The 17,324-nt window shown below is 41.4% G+C and overlaps 1 protein-coding gene across 1 annotated transcript in view; it reads right to left on the bottom strand.

The window, feature by feature from the left end:
* Window positions 1–15,364, bottom strand: part of LOC121180103 (microtubule-associated serine/threonine-protein kinase 1-like) — a 72,371-nt gene extending 57,007 nt beyond the window's left edge. Inside the window, exons 1-2 of the mRNA XM_041035244.1 lie at window positions 15,326–15,364; window positions 6,002–6,033 (exon numbers count right to left, since the gene is read on the bottom strand). Of these exons, the coding sequence (XP_040891178.1) occupies window positions 6,002–6,033; window positions 15,326–15,364 (71 nt within the window). The remainder of the gene's footprint in view (window positions 1–6,001; window positions 6,034–15,325) is intronic.
* Window positions 15,365–17,324: the final 1,960 nt, after the last annotated feature.

Genomic DNA, 17,324 nt, shown 5'->3' with positions numbered 1-17,324 from the left:
GTTTTCTCTAAGTTAAAGGGCGTGGCCTCTGTGGCCCGCCAAAGTTTGGTGGCGTTTGGTGAATTTGCCATGACATTTTGAATGGCTCTCACGTCCACATACTTTATCCAAACATCTTCAAACTTTATGAGCATGATCAGGGCTCTGCCCTGAACGCCTCCATATGTCAAACTCCCGCCTTACTCGTGGCGTCCCCTGCTGGTAACAGGAAATGACCTATTTTTACTCTGAAGTGTACTGCTCCTTAATAGTTGACACCATCGGCTTCGTTTCTGCTCTACAACCTTGCCAACTACTTGGTGAAGCTACATTATAAAGGCCGTGAAGCTGGGTGCAATGGCATCTGTGTGGCGGCGCGGCAACTGACGATCCCTCGCCGTGAAATTACGTTTGGATTTGTAATGACCTTAACCACCTCCTATGATCCTAAAAATTCATACACACGTTCGTGGGAGCTGGTCCTAGACTCTGATGGGGATTTTGTAATTGGGCGGGGCAAAATGGCTCAACGGCGCCCCCTTGAAGATTTAAAATACCCCTCTCCATATGGGTTTTTTTGGAATACGAAGATGAAAATCAGTACACATAAAGAACACTTCGGGACGCACAAAAAAGTCTCTTGACACCATGACCTCAACCTAGCAGGAAGTCGGCCATTTTGTTTTTGGCGGCCAAATTTGAGTGCTTTCCACCATTGGTATGCGGATGAACTCGTGCTAGGGATTTCACCCGATCGACTTCATATCTGGTGGACCTCACCTCAAGACCATGATGATCAAAAGTTATAACAGAGTTTTCTCTAAGTTAAAGGGCGTGGCCTCTGTGGCCCGCCAAAGTTAGGTGGCGTTTGGTGAATTTGCCATGACATTTTGAATGGCTCTCACGTCCACATACTTTATCCAAACATCTTCAAACTTTATGAGCATGATGAGGGCTCTGCCCTGAACGGCTCCATATGTCAAACTCCCGCCTTACTCGTGGCGCCCCCTGCTGGTAACAGGAAATAACCTGTTTGTAATATGACGTGTACTGGGGAGAAGAGGAGAGGACATAGGAGGACTCTGGTACTCTTGGCTGCGCCGGCTGCGACTCCCGCGGGTCGCAAGGGGTGCGAGGGCCCGTCATCGCTGCTTGCAGCTTTAATTATTAGGGCCCGAGCACCGAGTGGTGCGAAGGCCCTATTGTAATTCTAATGTTTATTATTATTATTATTATTATTATTATTATTATTTGTCCTCCTAAACAACTGCATTTTTCAACCCCTTCCCATGCTCTAAAACGCCTGAAATTTTGCACACTCATCAGGTCTGGTGAAAAATTTGATATTTTGTGGTCGTTGTAAATGGGGGGGGCAAAATGGCTCTGCAGCGCCCCCTTGAAATTTTCAAAACCCCCCTCCCATTGGGCTTAGTTTGTCATAGGTGCATGAAAATTGGTACACATGTTGATCATACCGAGACACACCAAAAAGTCTCTTGACACCATGACCTCAACCCAACAGGAAGTCCGCCATTGTGGTCGGAAGTTGGCCATTTTGGCGAATTACACCATTGGTATGCGGACGAACTCGTGCTAGGCATTTCACCTGATCCACTTCATATTTGGTGGACCTCACCTCAAGACCATGATGATCAAAAGTTATAACAGAGTTTTCTCTAAGTTAAAGGGCGTGGCCTCTGTGGCCCGCCAAAGTTTGGTGGCGTTTGGTGAATTTGCCATGACATTTTGAATGGCTCTCACGTCCACATACTTTATCCAAACATCTTCAAACTTTATGAGCATGATCAGGGCTCTGCCCTGAACGCCTCCATATGTCAAACTCCCGCCTTACTCGTGGCGTCCCCTGCTGGTAACAGGAAATGACCTATTTTTACTCTGAAGTGTACTGCTCCTTAATAGTTGACACCATCGGCTCCGTTTCTGCTCTACAACCTTCCCAACTACTTGGTGAAGCTACCTTATAAAGGCCGTGAAGCTGGGTGCAATGGCATCTGTGTGGCGGCGCGGCAACTGTCGATCCCTCGCCGTGAAATTACGTTTGGATTTGTAATGACCTTAACCACCTCCTATGATCCTAAAAATTCATACACACGTTCTTGGGGGCTGGTCCTAGACTCTGATGGGGTTTTTGTAATTGGGCGGGGCAAAATGGCTCAACGGCGCCCCCTTGAAGATTTAAAATACCCCTCTCCATATGGGTTTTTTTGGAGTATGAAGATGAAAATCGGTACACATAAAGAACACTTCCAGACGCACAAAAAAGTCTCTTGACACCATGACCTCAACCCAGCAGGACGTCGGCCATTTTGTTTTTGGCGGCCAAATTTCAGAGCTTTCCACCATTGGTATGCGGATGAACTCGTGCTAGGGATTTCACCCGATCAACTTCATATCTGGTGGACCTCACCTCAAGACCATGATGATCAAAAGTTATAACAGACTTTTCTCTAAGTTAAAGGGCGTGGCCTCTGTGGCTCGCCAAAGTTCGGTGGCGTTTGGTGAATTTGCCATGACATTTTGAATGGCTCTCACGTCCACATACTTTATCCAAACATCTCCAAACTTTATGAGCACGATGAGGGCTCTGCCCTGAACGGCTCCATATGTCAAACTCCCGCCTTACTCGTGGCGCCCCCTGCTGGTAACAGGAAATGACCTGTTTGTACTATGACGTGTACTGGGGAGAAGAGGAGAGGACATAGGAGGACTCTGGTACTCTTGGCTGCGCCGGCTGCGACTCCCGCGGGTCGCAAGGGGTGCGAGGGCCCGTCATCGCTGCTTGCAGCTTTAATTATTATTATTATTATTATTATTATTCCTCCCAAACAACTGCATTTTTCAACCCCTTCCCATGCTCTAAAACGCCTGAAATTTTGCACAGTCATCAGGTCTGGTGAAAAATTTTATATTTTGTGGTCGTTGTAAATGGGGGGGGCAAAATGGCTCCGCAGCGCCCCCTTGAAATTTTCAAAACCCCCCTCCCATTGGGCTTAGTTTGTCATAGGTGCATGAAAATTGGTACACATGTTGATCATACCGAGACACACCAAAAAGTCTCTTGACACCATGACCTCAACCCAACAGGAAGTCCGCCATTGTGGTCGGAAGTTGGCGATTTTGGCGAATTACACCATTGGTATGCGGACGAACTCGTGCTAGGGATTTCACCCGATCCACTTCATATTTGGTGGACCTCACCTCAAGACCATGATGATCAAAAGTTATCACAGAGTTTTCTCTAAGTTAAAGGGCGTGGCCTCTGTGGCCCGCCAAAGTTTGGTGGCGTTTGGTGAATTTGCCATGACATTTTGAATGGCTCTCACGTCCACATACTTTATCCAAAAATCTTCAAACTTTATGAGCATGATCAGGGCTCTGCCCTGAACGCCTCCATATGTCAAACTCCCGCCTTACTCGTGGCGTCCCCTGCTGGTAACAGGAAATGACCTATTTTTACTCTGAAGTGTACTGCTCCTTAATAGTTGACACCATCGGCTTGGTTTCTGCTCTACAACCTTCCCAACTACTTGGTGAAGCTACATTATAAAGGCCGTGAAGCTGGGTGCAATGGCATCTGTGTGGCGGCGCGGCAACTGACGATCCCTCGCCGTGAAATTACGTTTGGATTTGTAATGACCTTAACCACCTCCTATGATCCTAAAAATTCATACACACGTTCTTGGGGGCTGGTCCTAGACTCTGATGGGGTTTTTGTAATTGGGCGGGGCAAAATGGCTCAACGGCGCCCCCTTGAAGATTTAAAATACCCCTCTCCATATGGGTTTTTTTGGAATACAAAGATGAAAATCAGTACACATAAAGAACACTTCGGGACGCACAAAAAAGTCTCTTGACACCATGACCTCAATCCAGCAGGAAGTCAGCCATTTTGTTTTTGGCGGCCAAATTTGAGTGCTTTCCACCATTGGTATGCGGATGAACTCGTGCTAGGGATTTCACCCGATCAACTTCATATCTGGTGGACCTCACCTCAAGACCATGATGATCAAAAGTTATAACAGACTTTTCTCTAAGTTAAAGGGTGTGGCCTCTGTGGCTCGCCAAATTTCGGTGGCGTTTGGTGAATTTGCCATGACATTTTGAATGGCTCTCACGTCCACATACTTTATCCAAACATCTTCAAACTTTATGAGCATGATGAGGGCTCTGCCCTGAACAGCTCCATATGTCAAACTCCCGCCTTACTCGTGGCGCCCCCTGCTGGTAACAGGAAATAACCTGTTTGTACTATGACGTGTACTGGGGAGAAGAGGAGAGGACATAGGGGGACTCTGGTACTTGGCTGCGCCGGCTGCGACTCCGGCAGGTCGCAAGGGGTGCGAGGGCCCGTCATCGCTGCTTGCAGCTTTAATTCCTGCTATAATTGCTAAGAGTGAGTGCTTTCACGTGCATGTACCACAAATTAAAATATTTTAATCAGTTTTGTCAAATCTCTCAGGACCATTCAGTCCCACTCAGTTCTAAATGGCACAGAAAACGACTCCAGAGGCTCTAATTCAGTCACTAAATGTGATCAATCTCCGTGGAGAAGCAAACTGTATCGCTCTCTTTGTCTATACGAAGCCAATCATGTTTTGTGAAGCTGCCGCTGAATGTTAATGTTTGGCTTTAACGTTGACATTTTGAAGGGATTTCCATTAATCCTTTAATTCAAGAGCACCGTGGGATGCTGATATGAGGCTCGAGAGGACGTCTTTCTTGTACTTTCCGCTTTTGATTTCCTTTACAAAAATAACACTTTCAAAAAGTAGGTAATACTTGTCAGGTTCATGTTAACTGTGCCACTGGTTATAAACAGTGCCCTCCTTTGGCTGTTAGTTTGTTGTTAGTTTGCCTACAACTGGAGCCCCGTTTTGTTTGTTTGTTTGTTTTTGTTTTCAGCCTACATTTATTTACACAGTTCACTTTGTGCAAAATATCCATGGATGTACAGACAACCATCACTGGATTACTTCGATACTAAAGAATTAATGATCTAATGATTCAACGAGGAGTGTCTTTTTTTCTACAATTTCTAAGCAGGTTTATGGACTTTTGAACGTCAGAGATAATGATATCCTCGATTAGTGTAATTCATACTGAATCCACTGATTTTGGGGAGGAGTGCAAACTTTGTTTACACATCAAAACAGAATCTTCACCCCCTATAGTCTTTAAACTTAAATTTCTTCAGTGTGAGTAACGTAAGACAAGGTTTTCAGACACGGCCTAAATTAAAAACAGTAGGTCAAAATACGAGATGAGCAAAATTCTTGTCTACTGATGTTCAAGAATATTCATTAACTACATGTTGAGGTGCCCTGCTGGCTCAATGCTCGGGACTGTCTGGTGCCTTAATAAAGAATAAATGCCATAAAACAACATGCGCTGAAGATTTGATGGCTCAACTCGTATGTTACACATCACGCACTGCTCTATTCTCCTCTCTCAACCTACTCGCCTTCCCTGAACCCACGCAGGGCATTGAGGTCACAGCACGGCTTCTCCTGCTGCTAAACTTTCATTGCACGGCCGACTGGTGGAACAGATTGGGCCGACTGAGACGCTCTGAGAGTGAAAGGGCTCACGCAAAGCTGGAACATGCTGCAGTCTGAAGACAAGACTCCCACTGCACAATACCATCACTTGACCATGACTTCCAATAACAAAGATGGAAATGTTCCAAGTCCTAAAAATGTCACTCCTTTCTTGTTTGTTTATGTGTTTCAGCTCAGAAAACAGCTTAGCTCTATGCTGCGTCCGTGCAATCTAGAAAAACAGTAACACACTTTGAAAAATTAATTTGGTTCCGGTATTTGTTGTCACGGCACACTGGAGTCATCCATCTGTCAAATTCCTCAATACTTTCCGACCTTTCCTGCCAGGAGAACAGCTCTCTGAATCCCACAAATTCTATGAGAAGTGGAAGCTCTGAGATTAGACATTAAAAACTAACTTAATATCACACACACAGAGAAAACATGCATAAATGTAAACTTACCTGCTACTTTTTCGGGGCAGAGGCAGATCCTTCTGGTGAGAAAGAGAAAGCATGAGAGAAAAAGAAAAGAGGGGAGAGCAGACTCATTAGACAGGATGGATGAGTTTTTCACATTTGTTACTGTAGAATTTACTGTTTTCAGGACTGGGGAAAAGATAATAATGTACTGTAAGTGTGACACACTCCCTGTGTCTCTTTGTATGAACTACAAATGGATTTCTTGAGTTATTACAGAAGAAACATTCAACATTTAAGAAGTGACGTGTTATTTTTCAGATGCTTGATGCGAGAATAACTAATGTTTAGATATAAAGTAGATTTGGGATAAAACCCAGAGTATGATAGACCGACTTCAATTAGATACACCATAAATGTTTCTATTTCTCCAAGAAAGTTGCCTTAATCTAGTGGTTCCAAACTTTTCAGTTTATGATGCTTCAAAGTGAAGCAATGACGTATTCACAGAGTGAGTTTTCAATAACATATCCTTTTATTTGAATAATTTTTACGGGCCTGAAAAGGTGGAATTATCCAGTATTTCACACACAAAAAAGATAAACATTACTTAAAAAGTTGGAAAAAAATAAAAACAATTTTATGTAATGGAAAAGTTTTTTATTCTTTCTTTCCCTTTAATGGATCACACTGATTCTTCTTTATATTACAAAATTTTGATACTTACTAACTAAATGCTTAATGTTAGAACATGAACCCTTCACAGATTTATAAGCAAAGGACCCCAAATTATGCTGGACCACATTTGCTCACGTTAAATCTCAAAAACATTACAGGAAACTGGCATTTTCAAAAGGATTTTGAATTTTGCAAGGCAATTATGCAATTCACCTCCTCATCACAGATTAAACTTTAATGAAACCCTACAAAGGGTCATGTATCTTACAGTTTAAAAAAAACGCACCTTAGCAACATTATTAGCATCATCATTAACATTTAACGCTGACAACCCACACAGTAAGAAATAGGACAGGGCAAGAACCTAAAAGAAAGAACAACTTGTACCAGGTTCTGTGATTTCTGCCTTATTGTTTAGGGTAAGTGGGAAGCAGTTTGTAAGATGATCCCTCCTAAGTGCTCTGAGACTTCAGAGCTTCAGGAACCAGCAGGTTGAATGGAGCCGAAGTCAATTTAAAAATGTTGCTGCTATATTTATGACACTAGGACACAACAACAAGGACTCTGATGTGATTACAAACTACTGGGATGGATCTGTATGGTGCTTGTTGCCCATCTATTCCCAATCTGATTCCATTTAACACTTGGCCTGGGTAAGATCGGGTTACCATCAGTTTCTATTGTCAGCCTGTCCTACTCTGCTTATTAAGCCATTTTCTTCAGTCCAGTGGCTCCTGAATAAAGATATTATCATTTGTTTTGTTTCACTCAGGCTTAATGACACAGAGCCATGTCTGTGAAATGAAAGGAATCAAAGTGACAAACCACATCAGGGTCAGACGCTGAAATCAAATGCAAACCTGAGAGGAAAATAAGAGATTGTCAAAAGAAGAGATTGTAGTGAGGTTTCCAGATAAGAATTTCATCCTGTTAAATGAGTGCCCTCTTCCTCTTTCTTTCTCTCTCTGTCTCTCTCTATCTCTTTGTCTTTGTATAAGTAAACAGGCATTACAGAACCCAAACAAAGCCGAGCTGATGAAACATGACTTGACAGCTGGAGCTCTCCTCTCCAAACAATCTCAAAACTCACCCGATTTACTCTCCAGCACTGTGAGGCATTAATACTTGCCCTTAATATAAAACTATGGGGAGCCAGATGAGCAGTGGAAACCCTACTAGGCTGCAAAGGCACATTGTAATAAGTTAGAACTCATGTTGAAATGATCATTGTGATTATCACTCTTGGGAACCGAGCAAGTGCAGTAAAAGTGCAGCAGCAGTGCAGTAATCACATGAATTCAGAATCTTGGAAAGGGAACAGCTCTGCATTGTAAGAAAGGGGCTTGTTTTTGTTTTATTTTTGTTTTTTTGACCTTAAAGTTTTAGCTACCAATAACATTTCTTTTTTGGAGCTCACATTTGTGCACAAATCAAACAAGCAAGACACGATGTGTTAATTAGCGAGCTTTAGGGGTCCTGACAGGCACTTGGACAGAGCCAGGCTACGGGTGGCTAATGGATAAAACCCCAACACCTGCTCCCTCTGAGTGTCTCTGTCCAACAGACAGCTACGTTACGTGTTGTTGCCATGTTACTGGTCACTCCAGCATTTTTTAGAACAGCCTTCACCTCAGTTGAAATGGCCGTGACAAACTGTGAAAGTTCTCAGCAATATCCACTTACGTTAACTGCGAAATAACATGAGTTGCAAGCCTTGAATTGTAAATGCAGACCTTCAGGTATAGGAAAAGAAAATGAACCTGGATATGCGCATATATATATATATATATATATATATATATATATATATATATATATATATATATATATATATATATATATATATATATATATATACTCTATATACTGTCTGTACTCTATATACTCTATATACTCTACACTGTCTGTAAATATCCTTGATATTGTATATATATTGTATTGTGTGTGTGTGTGTGTGTGTGTCTGTGTGTGTATATATATATATATATATATGGATATGCGCATATATATATATATATATATATATATATATATATATATATATATATATATATATATATATGTATATATATATATATATATATATGGATATGCGCATATATATATATATATATATATATATATATATATATATATATATATATATATATATATATATGCGCATATCCATATATATATATATATACACACACACACACACACACACACACACACACAATACAATATATATACAATATCCTTGTATATATCAAGGGATATATACAAGGATATTGTATATCCTCTACAATATCCTCTACACCAGGGAACAGTGTAGAGTTCCCTGGCAGATCAAAGTACAGTACAAAGAGAGGTTTTAAAGATAGAGCGGCAATCACATTTTCAAAACATTTCATCTACTGACAGGAAACTTGTCAAAGTAATCCAATTGAGGCTGCCATATCACTAAAGAAAGTGTTATATTCCTTTCTAGGAGTGAGTGATCTTTTCAAGTGTGACACAGCAGCTCGTTTCTGATGAATACTTGCTTGAGGGGAGCTGGCCCTTCATTTCATTGCTGCACACTGTTTTTTTTTTGTCCTTTACATGTGCACAAATGTTGGTAAAATTCCCTAAATAAATTATCAAAAAATCAGGGTACAATGAGAGATTATTTCCTGTCATGTTTGTCAGTGTGTTACAAATTTCATGCCACATAAACATGCACAACCAGGTCCAAAAATTCCACATCTGAAATACATCCGTAATAAGTTAGGTTTGGATTAATAGAGCCTCTGCAGAATGAAACAGTGCTGCTCACCCTCAGTCTGATTCCCATCTCTCAAGAGATTTATAAAGGCCAATCTCTGGACTTCAATTCATTACTAAAAAGTGCAATCTTGCAGTAAATCTGTGAGCAAATCCCTCAAGAAGCAAACAGATGTTTTATTTATCAACCACTGGTGCCAAATATTTACAAATTCCTACTTCCAAAAGGTGAGAATTTGCATGTCTTCTGAATTTTTTAAACACCGTAAATTAAATACCAGAGGAACATTTTTTTGACATTTTATAGACTGAACAATTAATGGATTAATTGGAAGAAAAACATAGATACATCTACAATGAAAGTAATCATTACCTGCAGCTTTAGAAGACTTTATGGCCATTTATTTTACCTGTTTCAATCTTTGAGTTTTTGTCTTCAATCATTGTCACTCAGGTTGATCAGCCTCATCTTTGCTTGATTTCTATACCTCAGAGTGCAGCTACAGTCTACCACATAAAATAAATGGTGTAATAACATTTATATGTTATCTAAAATCACATTTACGTTTATATTTTACCTAAACGTTCATATTTATATACTTATTTATATTTTAACTAAAGAAGCAATTGCCAGTGTTGGCTCATTTTAGAAAACCATCAGTGCTGATTGTGACAGGCAGAAGACAAGATAAGTGAAGCTGATAGTATTGGTAATGCTGAATTGCACACTGTAAGAAAAGCACCTGATGATGATAATATGAGGAAAATATAACAGTAATCAAAGGCCTGATTGATCATATGAATGCCATAACTGTGTCCTCACACCTCAACCACTAACGTAAACACCAAACAACACACTGCACCAATATTAGCCTGTGTGAAAATAGGTGGAAATAGTAGAAAGGTGGAATTATGTCCCAAGCAGATACCTATCCCCAACACACACACACACACGCACACGCACAGACACACACAGACACACACACACACACACACACACACACACACACACTGGGAGTTTTCCATGCCTGCAGCGTTACTGATGGTACGTCACAGCTGAATGCTAATCACCTTCCAAGTTAAACAGTTCAGAAAAAGAAATCAAGAGTCAGAAAATGTTGTAAAAGAGACCCTGGTGAACTATGGATATTCTCAAAAGCCAAATTGGTATCTCAAAGTGACATTAATCAAGTGGTTTTGCAGACGTACTTTACTGCAGACAGACTCACAGATGTCTGCATGTATAAACAAACACCTCCCTGGCACATTTAATCCATTATGCACGACCTCCATGCAAGTAACTGCAAATGATTCACATTCTCCTTACGCACTACACTTAGTTGCAACAGGGCCGTTCAAAATAGATTAAAATATTAGACAACTTTCTCTGTGTGACAAGCGAAGAATACAAGGGTATCGAATGTTTTCTTTTTTTTCTCTTTTTTTTTGGGGGGGGGGGGGTTATATTTACCCAAGGACAAAGCGAAGTCCAACTGGAAACCAAAGAAAAGAAAAATGTTAATATGCTGCTGCTCTGGGAAGAGTCATGAGGCTTCTGTTCTGTTTCTACTGCCAAAACTGACAGCAGACTGCAAGGCAAATGTCACCCAGTGTATTCTTCAGTTTAATAGGCTACCAGCCTTTAAGTTTCACTTAAAAGCTTTGAATTCACTGGTCATTACGCTGAGGTCCAAAGTCACGTAAAGTCTCAATAAAATGAACGACTCGTACTCTTACCCTTTCTTACTTTATTGTTAAGCTGGATCTTGTTATAAACTAAGTGCTATTTTTTCTTGTCCATTTTTTGTCTGTTGTCTGGAGAAAGTTGGGCTCAAGCTTTTTGTGCTTTATAAGCATCCAGGATGATAATTCAAGCCCAGCTAAAGTAGTTCAAATATCTGAAGCTATTCCCAAATATATTCTGGCCCAGATCTGTTGCTTTGATGTACACTTTGCTCTCTCAGTACAAAACCTACACTTTCTGAATAATACTGAGATCACAGGGACGAGATGAGGCAGAACAAAGCAGTGGGCATGGCAGTGAGTGACAGGACTTGGCAAAGAGAGCTGGATCTTCTGCAGTGATCACACTCTTATCCCTTGTGCTTAGCATATTGGAAATGGGCATGCTGCCCAGAACAAAATATTGGACAAATTATGCTTGTGTGTGTGTGTGTGTGTGTCTGTGTGTGTGTGTGTGAGTGAGTGAGCGGCATACTCCACACTCCTACAACAGAGAGAGATGAGACACACGGTATGACTTGTATTTGTTTGTGTGTGAGTGTATGAGCATATGGGTTAAGTGTAAGTACGCTCCACACACCTACATCTGCTCAGGACAGTGCGGTAATCTTCTTCACTTGAGATGCGAACGATTCATATCCGTGACACACACTCTCCCAAAGCGGAAAGTACAGTTACAGCCAAACAAAATGGACTGAGTGGTGACACAGATCATGATGTTAATCATTATTCTAGCTGATCTTTACTTAACCTGTGTTTCATAAAACACAAGGAGGTTTGCACGCAAGGTCAAATATTCTGATTAATTTAAAAAGAGACAAGCAGTTAAAAAAATAAGAGCCACTATTCAGCATGTAAACGGTCATGCGTGACCTTGTTAATCTAAAAACCTGAAGCCAGGAGTCCTTTGTTGCATGTCATAGCCCACCTCTCGCTGTCCCCATATCTGTCTTTACTGTCAGCTGTCAAATAAAAGCAAAAATACCTTAAAAATTATAATAAAAAAATAGAAGAATCTATAAAAGAGGATAAGGTGTCGGGGTGTCCCTGACTGAAAGATTTGCCTTGAACAAAAGTGACCAAGCCAAATAACCATTAGCGCTGGCCAGTAAAGGCAAGAAAGGACCTGGAAAAGCAATTAATTTAGAAATGGACAGGAAGGTCAGAGAGTGGAAGAGATGATAAGCAGAACTGGGTGGTGGGTATAAGAGATGGACACTGTGGAGGAGAGAAAGACATGAAGTAAAATAGAGACAAAGAAAAACACTCCATGACCCTGAGTGAAAGATTGCAGCCCAATGATTCAATCAGGATACAACAGACTGCAATAAAGTATGAAAGTGAAATAAATATCCACGTACATGTGAAAGCCAGCTTCTACACAGAGTCTGGTGATTAGCCTGGTATGTTTATATAATATCATGCTCCACAATCCAGTCGAGTAGGTGGTGGTCATGCATCTATGAGCTGGCTGCCAACTATTCAAGTGTCCTGGTATGTTATGACAGTCAGATGGTCTGAGCCAGAATGCACAATAACAGGATCTTGAAACTGAAGCAGCTAAATGGAATTCAGCCATTTTTAATTTCCTATTAAGACCAGCACTTTTCCTACTGTGACATCTCAAAATGTCTTCAATGCAAAAGGTAAATTGGTATCAATATTGAAAAATTCGAATAATTCTCAGTTGTAGCCCTAATTATTCTCAGTGTCCACCCTCATAGATGAACAATAGACATGAAACACAAACGTGCACGCGCACACACACACAATCACCCCCCCTCTCTCCTCTGTCTCTTGTGTGAAAGTAGATCCAGGCAGTAAAGGGATACAGATATTCTAATAGCCACTTAAATGGGGTCTACTGTAGCCCACAGCTGCTGCCTGCCTCTAGTCTATGCTGTCTCCCCCCTCCAACCTCCTCCTGGCCTCAAGCCCTTTCAGCCCGTCCTGCTGCTGGTGGTTGGTCTTCCTCCCTGAGGGCACACAGGGCTGTTAGGCCACCATTAGTCCTGTTAATGGGCCTGACAACTGCACCACATCCTCAGCATTTAGACCTCCTCTGTCTGAGATATGGATATCGACCACTTCAGTGGAAATGGAGAGTAGGGGCAGGGGGTGGGAGTTGATTTGATATGATACACATAGGCACAAACACACACACACACACACACACACACACACAAAAACAAGATGCTCCGTGTAGTCACAGTACAGACGACTGAATGGATTGAGACACACACATTAACATGCACTCAGCAACTGACTAAAATCAAAGGTGTAGTTTGACTCACCGGTGTGATCATCTTGTAAGTGCGTGTATCTTTTCATGTGCGTCTGCATGCTCCTGATTTTAGCTGGATACAAAGTCCATCTTGCAAAAGTGTGGGTGTGTGTCTCTCTGCGCACTGTGCATTACTTTCTACCTTTATGTTCACATCAAACTCTCTCCTGTTCCCCCCTGCCAAACTGCCTTGCTGTGCATTTCCATTGACTGCGTCAATATCCACATCTGAAATTCAGCTACAATTAACTTCTGAGGAAATCTTTCTATCATAAGAACTACTGAGCTCAGCAAAGTGGCTCAGTGTCTTCTAATTGACACACTGAACTCTACCAGGAAAACTATCAATGAGCTGGAAGAATTTCTAACCATTTGCAAAAACTCTACAATACATACAAGATCTGAAAGTCTTTACAGTCTTTACAGTTGATTAACGAATTCACAGGCATTAATCAGCAATATTATATATAACCCAATGATTGTTAAAGACCAAACAATTCACCCAGACAATAATCAGCAGATGAGTCAATATCTTTAAAATTACTGTTCATTGGCGTTAAGAATAAAATGCTCCACCACATAATAATGATACACCTGTGGATGACACACAAATACAAGTCTACACGCACACAACAAACATCATATTACGGACTGGGCAAAACTACTGTATCTCTCCCTTTAGCTATAGAGAGAAAACCATGATCAAAAACCACAGTTTAAATGTCACTGAGATACAGAAGAGGCGGAAAGTACAGTTCAACAAAAGTAGAGCTGGTGGGAGAGGTAGCAGAGAGTCCTGTATTCTTTAGAATGAAATGGTTCCCAGACAAGCTCCATCAAAGACGGACACATTTATCTTAACATCTTTAATTTAGTGTTCTGCTGTAATCCACCAGGCCTTACACAGCTGGAGCACTGCACCTGTAGGACTGGAAACTCTCTGGACGTCTTCCTGTACTGCAGACGTTCTACCAACTGAACAGCATCTGTACAGGAAATCCTCCCATTTCACTTATCTGTATTGTATAAATGATGAGCAATCATCTATAACAGAACAACTTGGCGCGCTGTGCAGCAAAGCACTTTTACTGTAAATTAATTCGCAAGGAAGCAGAGAAGGACTGGCAGACAATGGCCCGGCATAGTGAGCTTTGACTGCCTCACTTGATTAATTTCACGCACGCGCCCACCACACAGACGAACGTCTCGAAGGAAGCTTTTACCAGTGCCTTCCCGTGGCTGTCATAATGTACAAGATGGGAGCTAAGTGACCAGCCTACATCATGCAAATGTAACAGAATAATCGACTCCAGGCTCCTTTAAGTAGCCACCACACTCAGCATATGACTGGTTATTATAGACTTTACACATTTTACACATTTTATTGTGAATGTAATACTGTCAAAACAAAGGTCTGTCACCCACTCCACTTATCACTGAACTTATTAGCGGTGCTTATCTTTAGACAATTATGTGATACAGAGCATTGAATAGCTAAAACTAGGGTTGGGTTGTCTACCATCAGATTCTTCAACACTGTTTCCACCATGGTAGCTCTCTTTTTATTACATCTTTAATAGGATGTATTAGGTCATTGTGAGGTGTACTGCAAATCAAATAAGCAAGTGTTTCATGGCAAATACAGTTTTTTAAATGATTTTGGAATCAATGTGATGAAGTGCCATGATGTGTCAATTAGCCAAAATTAGCCTCATTTTTTTTTATTAACAGGTTTTCACTTCATTACCCATAAACGCCATATCATGTATATAAGCTGATATTACAAAGTAAAGATTTTCCCATGTTGAATATAAGGGACTGACTGTAAAATATCCATCCTACATTTTTCCTTAATGACATAATTCTGATATGGAAACAAAGGTGGGTTTAAAAAAAAAAAAAAAAAAAAAGTTTCTCACCTGCATTCTTCGTCTTCGGATGATCCCAGAATCATCCATGGCGCGTGTCCGGGTTCACACCTGTCAGAGGGGTCTCGTAGCTGTTGTGGTTTCCAGGTGACACGACGAGAAGAAGCCCCACTCTCGCGTGGCTTTCAGCGAGCCAGCAAGGCTTGACAATTCACCATTAAACCGAAACGCTCGGCGGGGTGTAGGCTGCTTTTAACATCATTTACCAGCGAAAAGCAGGTAATATCTGCTCATAAATGACAGATAACGGCGGAGCGGGAACACTGGTGCCCCGTATTCGAGATAGCAGCTTTATGTTCTCTCGCGTTACCACCTAAAAACTACGCTATCAAATGTGACCGGTAAAAAAAAAAAAAAGTGCCACCTCTGATCTCGACCCCAGCTGACATCCCATGCTGGCAGATACAGACAGAGACTACTGACTAGGCTGCTCTGTGTTGGGAAGTGCTGAATAAGCGAGAGGCTGCACTGTGGGATCAGCGTGCTCTGCATGAGCACAAGTCCAGCTGAGAGACAGATAAGAAACCCCCCGAACAGCCCAGACTGTCATACCGAGGGTTATCAACACCCGATATCAGACGAACCAAACAAGGCTGCACACATCCTCACCCTCACAGTTCAAAACAAAAAAAAAAAAAAATAAAAAAAAAACCCAAAAAAAAAACAGTTTCTTATAACTCTAAGTAGCTCGTTGCAACAGTAATCAACAAATCCAGCCACTATCATCTCAATCAAAACGATTCTCCGATGTTCTGCAAACCACTTCGTAGCAGAAATCATGTGAAGAGTTAGAAGCAGCCAGACCACATGCAAAGCAGTCTCTGTTCTGTGAAGACACCAGTGCATGCATGTACACACAGTTCACTGGATGCAAACTGCACATTAAACTAAAAATCGAAAATGTGACACCCGCACGCTGTCAGAGCTTCTGTGCATTGAAACCAAAGGCGACATCAGTGAGGATCTGTAGCGACTCTATACGTCGTTCTGGTGAAACACACATACGGACACACACATTCACACAGACACACACACACACGCACACACCGGCAGAGAAAGCAGGTTGATCACATCACGTTTTCGTCCAGCGTTAGACAGATTTCTCCGTTTTCCGTGCTCTCACAGTTACACGATGTGCTCACGGCTGCTCTTCTCCGGTGTATCGCTGCTTTTCCTCGTGAAAAAAAAAAAAGATGTGTGGTTGCTACACAGGCTCTGTTCCATCCCCAGCTCCAACCACCCACTTCCTACTACCAAACGACGTTTAACCCCTCAGTCACCAGAGGCTCTGAGGAAGATCGAGGCTGTGCGAGTTCTGAGATGGGTTTTTTTTTCTTCCTTTTTTTCGATACAAGAAGGAAACTGTGGAAACTGTGGGGGGAGAAACTGGAGACAACCCAGCGAGCTATAAAAGTGTTTTTTGTTATAGATTTATTATTTAAAAGTCAAGTGTTGAAAATAAAGACAACATATTTCAAACTAGACGGTGGGCCCATATAATGATCCAGTATATGCCATGAGATAACACAAATTTGTCAACTGTACCCCTCATATAGTGGCACTGTAGAAACACTGCCTTGTTTCCGATTTGTCTTTAGATGGTGAACATGCTCTCCATAACATTTCACTCAAAGCTGAGATGTGCCTCAGTGCAGCCTCACATAGCTGCTATCATGGCTGTGGATTCCTCCTGTTGTAAATTTGCTGGATTATTCTTAACTGGTAATTTTATCCATTAACAGTTTGTAAATTTGTCTTCCAGAAAATATATTGTATGAAAGTAAGGGCTGGAACTAACAATTATTTCATTATTGATTAATCTGGCGAATATTTTCTCAATTTATTGATTCATCCTTTGGTCTATAAAATGCCAAATGGCAGAGGAAAAAAATGGCCATTACAACTGCCCAGAGCCCACAGTGACATCTTCAGATGTTGCTTGCTTTGTCTGAACGACCGTCCAAAACCTAAAGACATGATATAAAAGACA

Source organism: Toxotes jaculatrix, chromosome 4 (assembly GCF_017976425.1).
Source record: "Toxotes jaculatrix isolate fToxJac2 chromosome 4, fToxJac2.pri, whole genome shotgun sequence".
NCBI classification, from domain to species: domain Eukaryota; kingdom Metazoa; phylum Chordata; class Actinopteri; family Toxotidae; genus Toxotes; species Toxotes jaculatrix.
The sequence above is the reverse complement of the archived record's forward strand: the minus strand, read 5'-3'. Positions and strand labels throughout refer to the sequence as shown.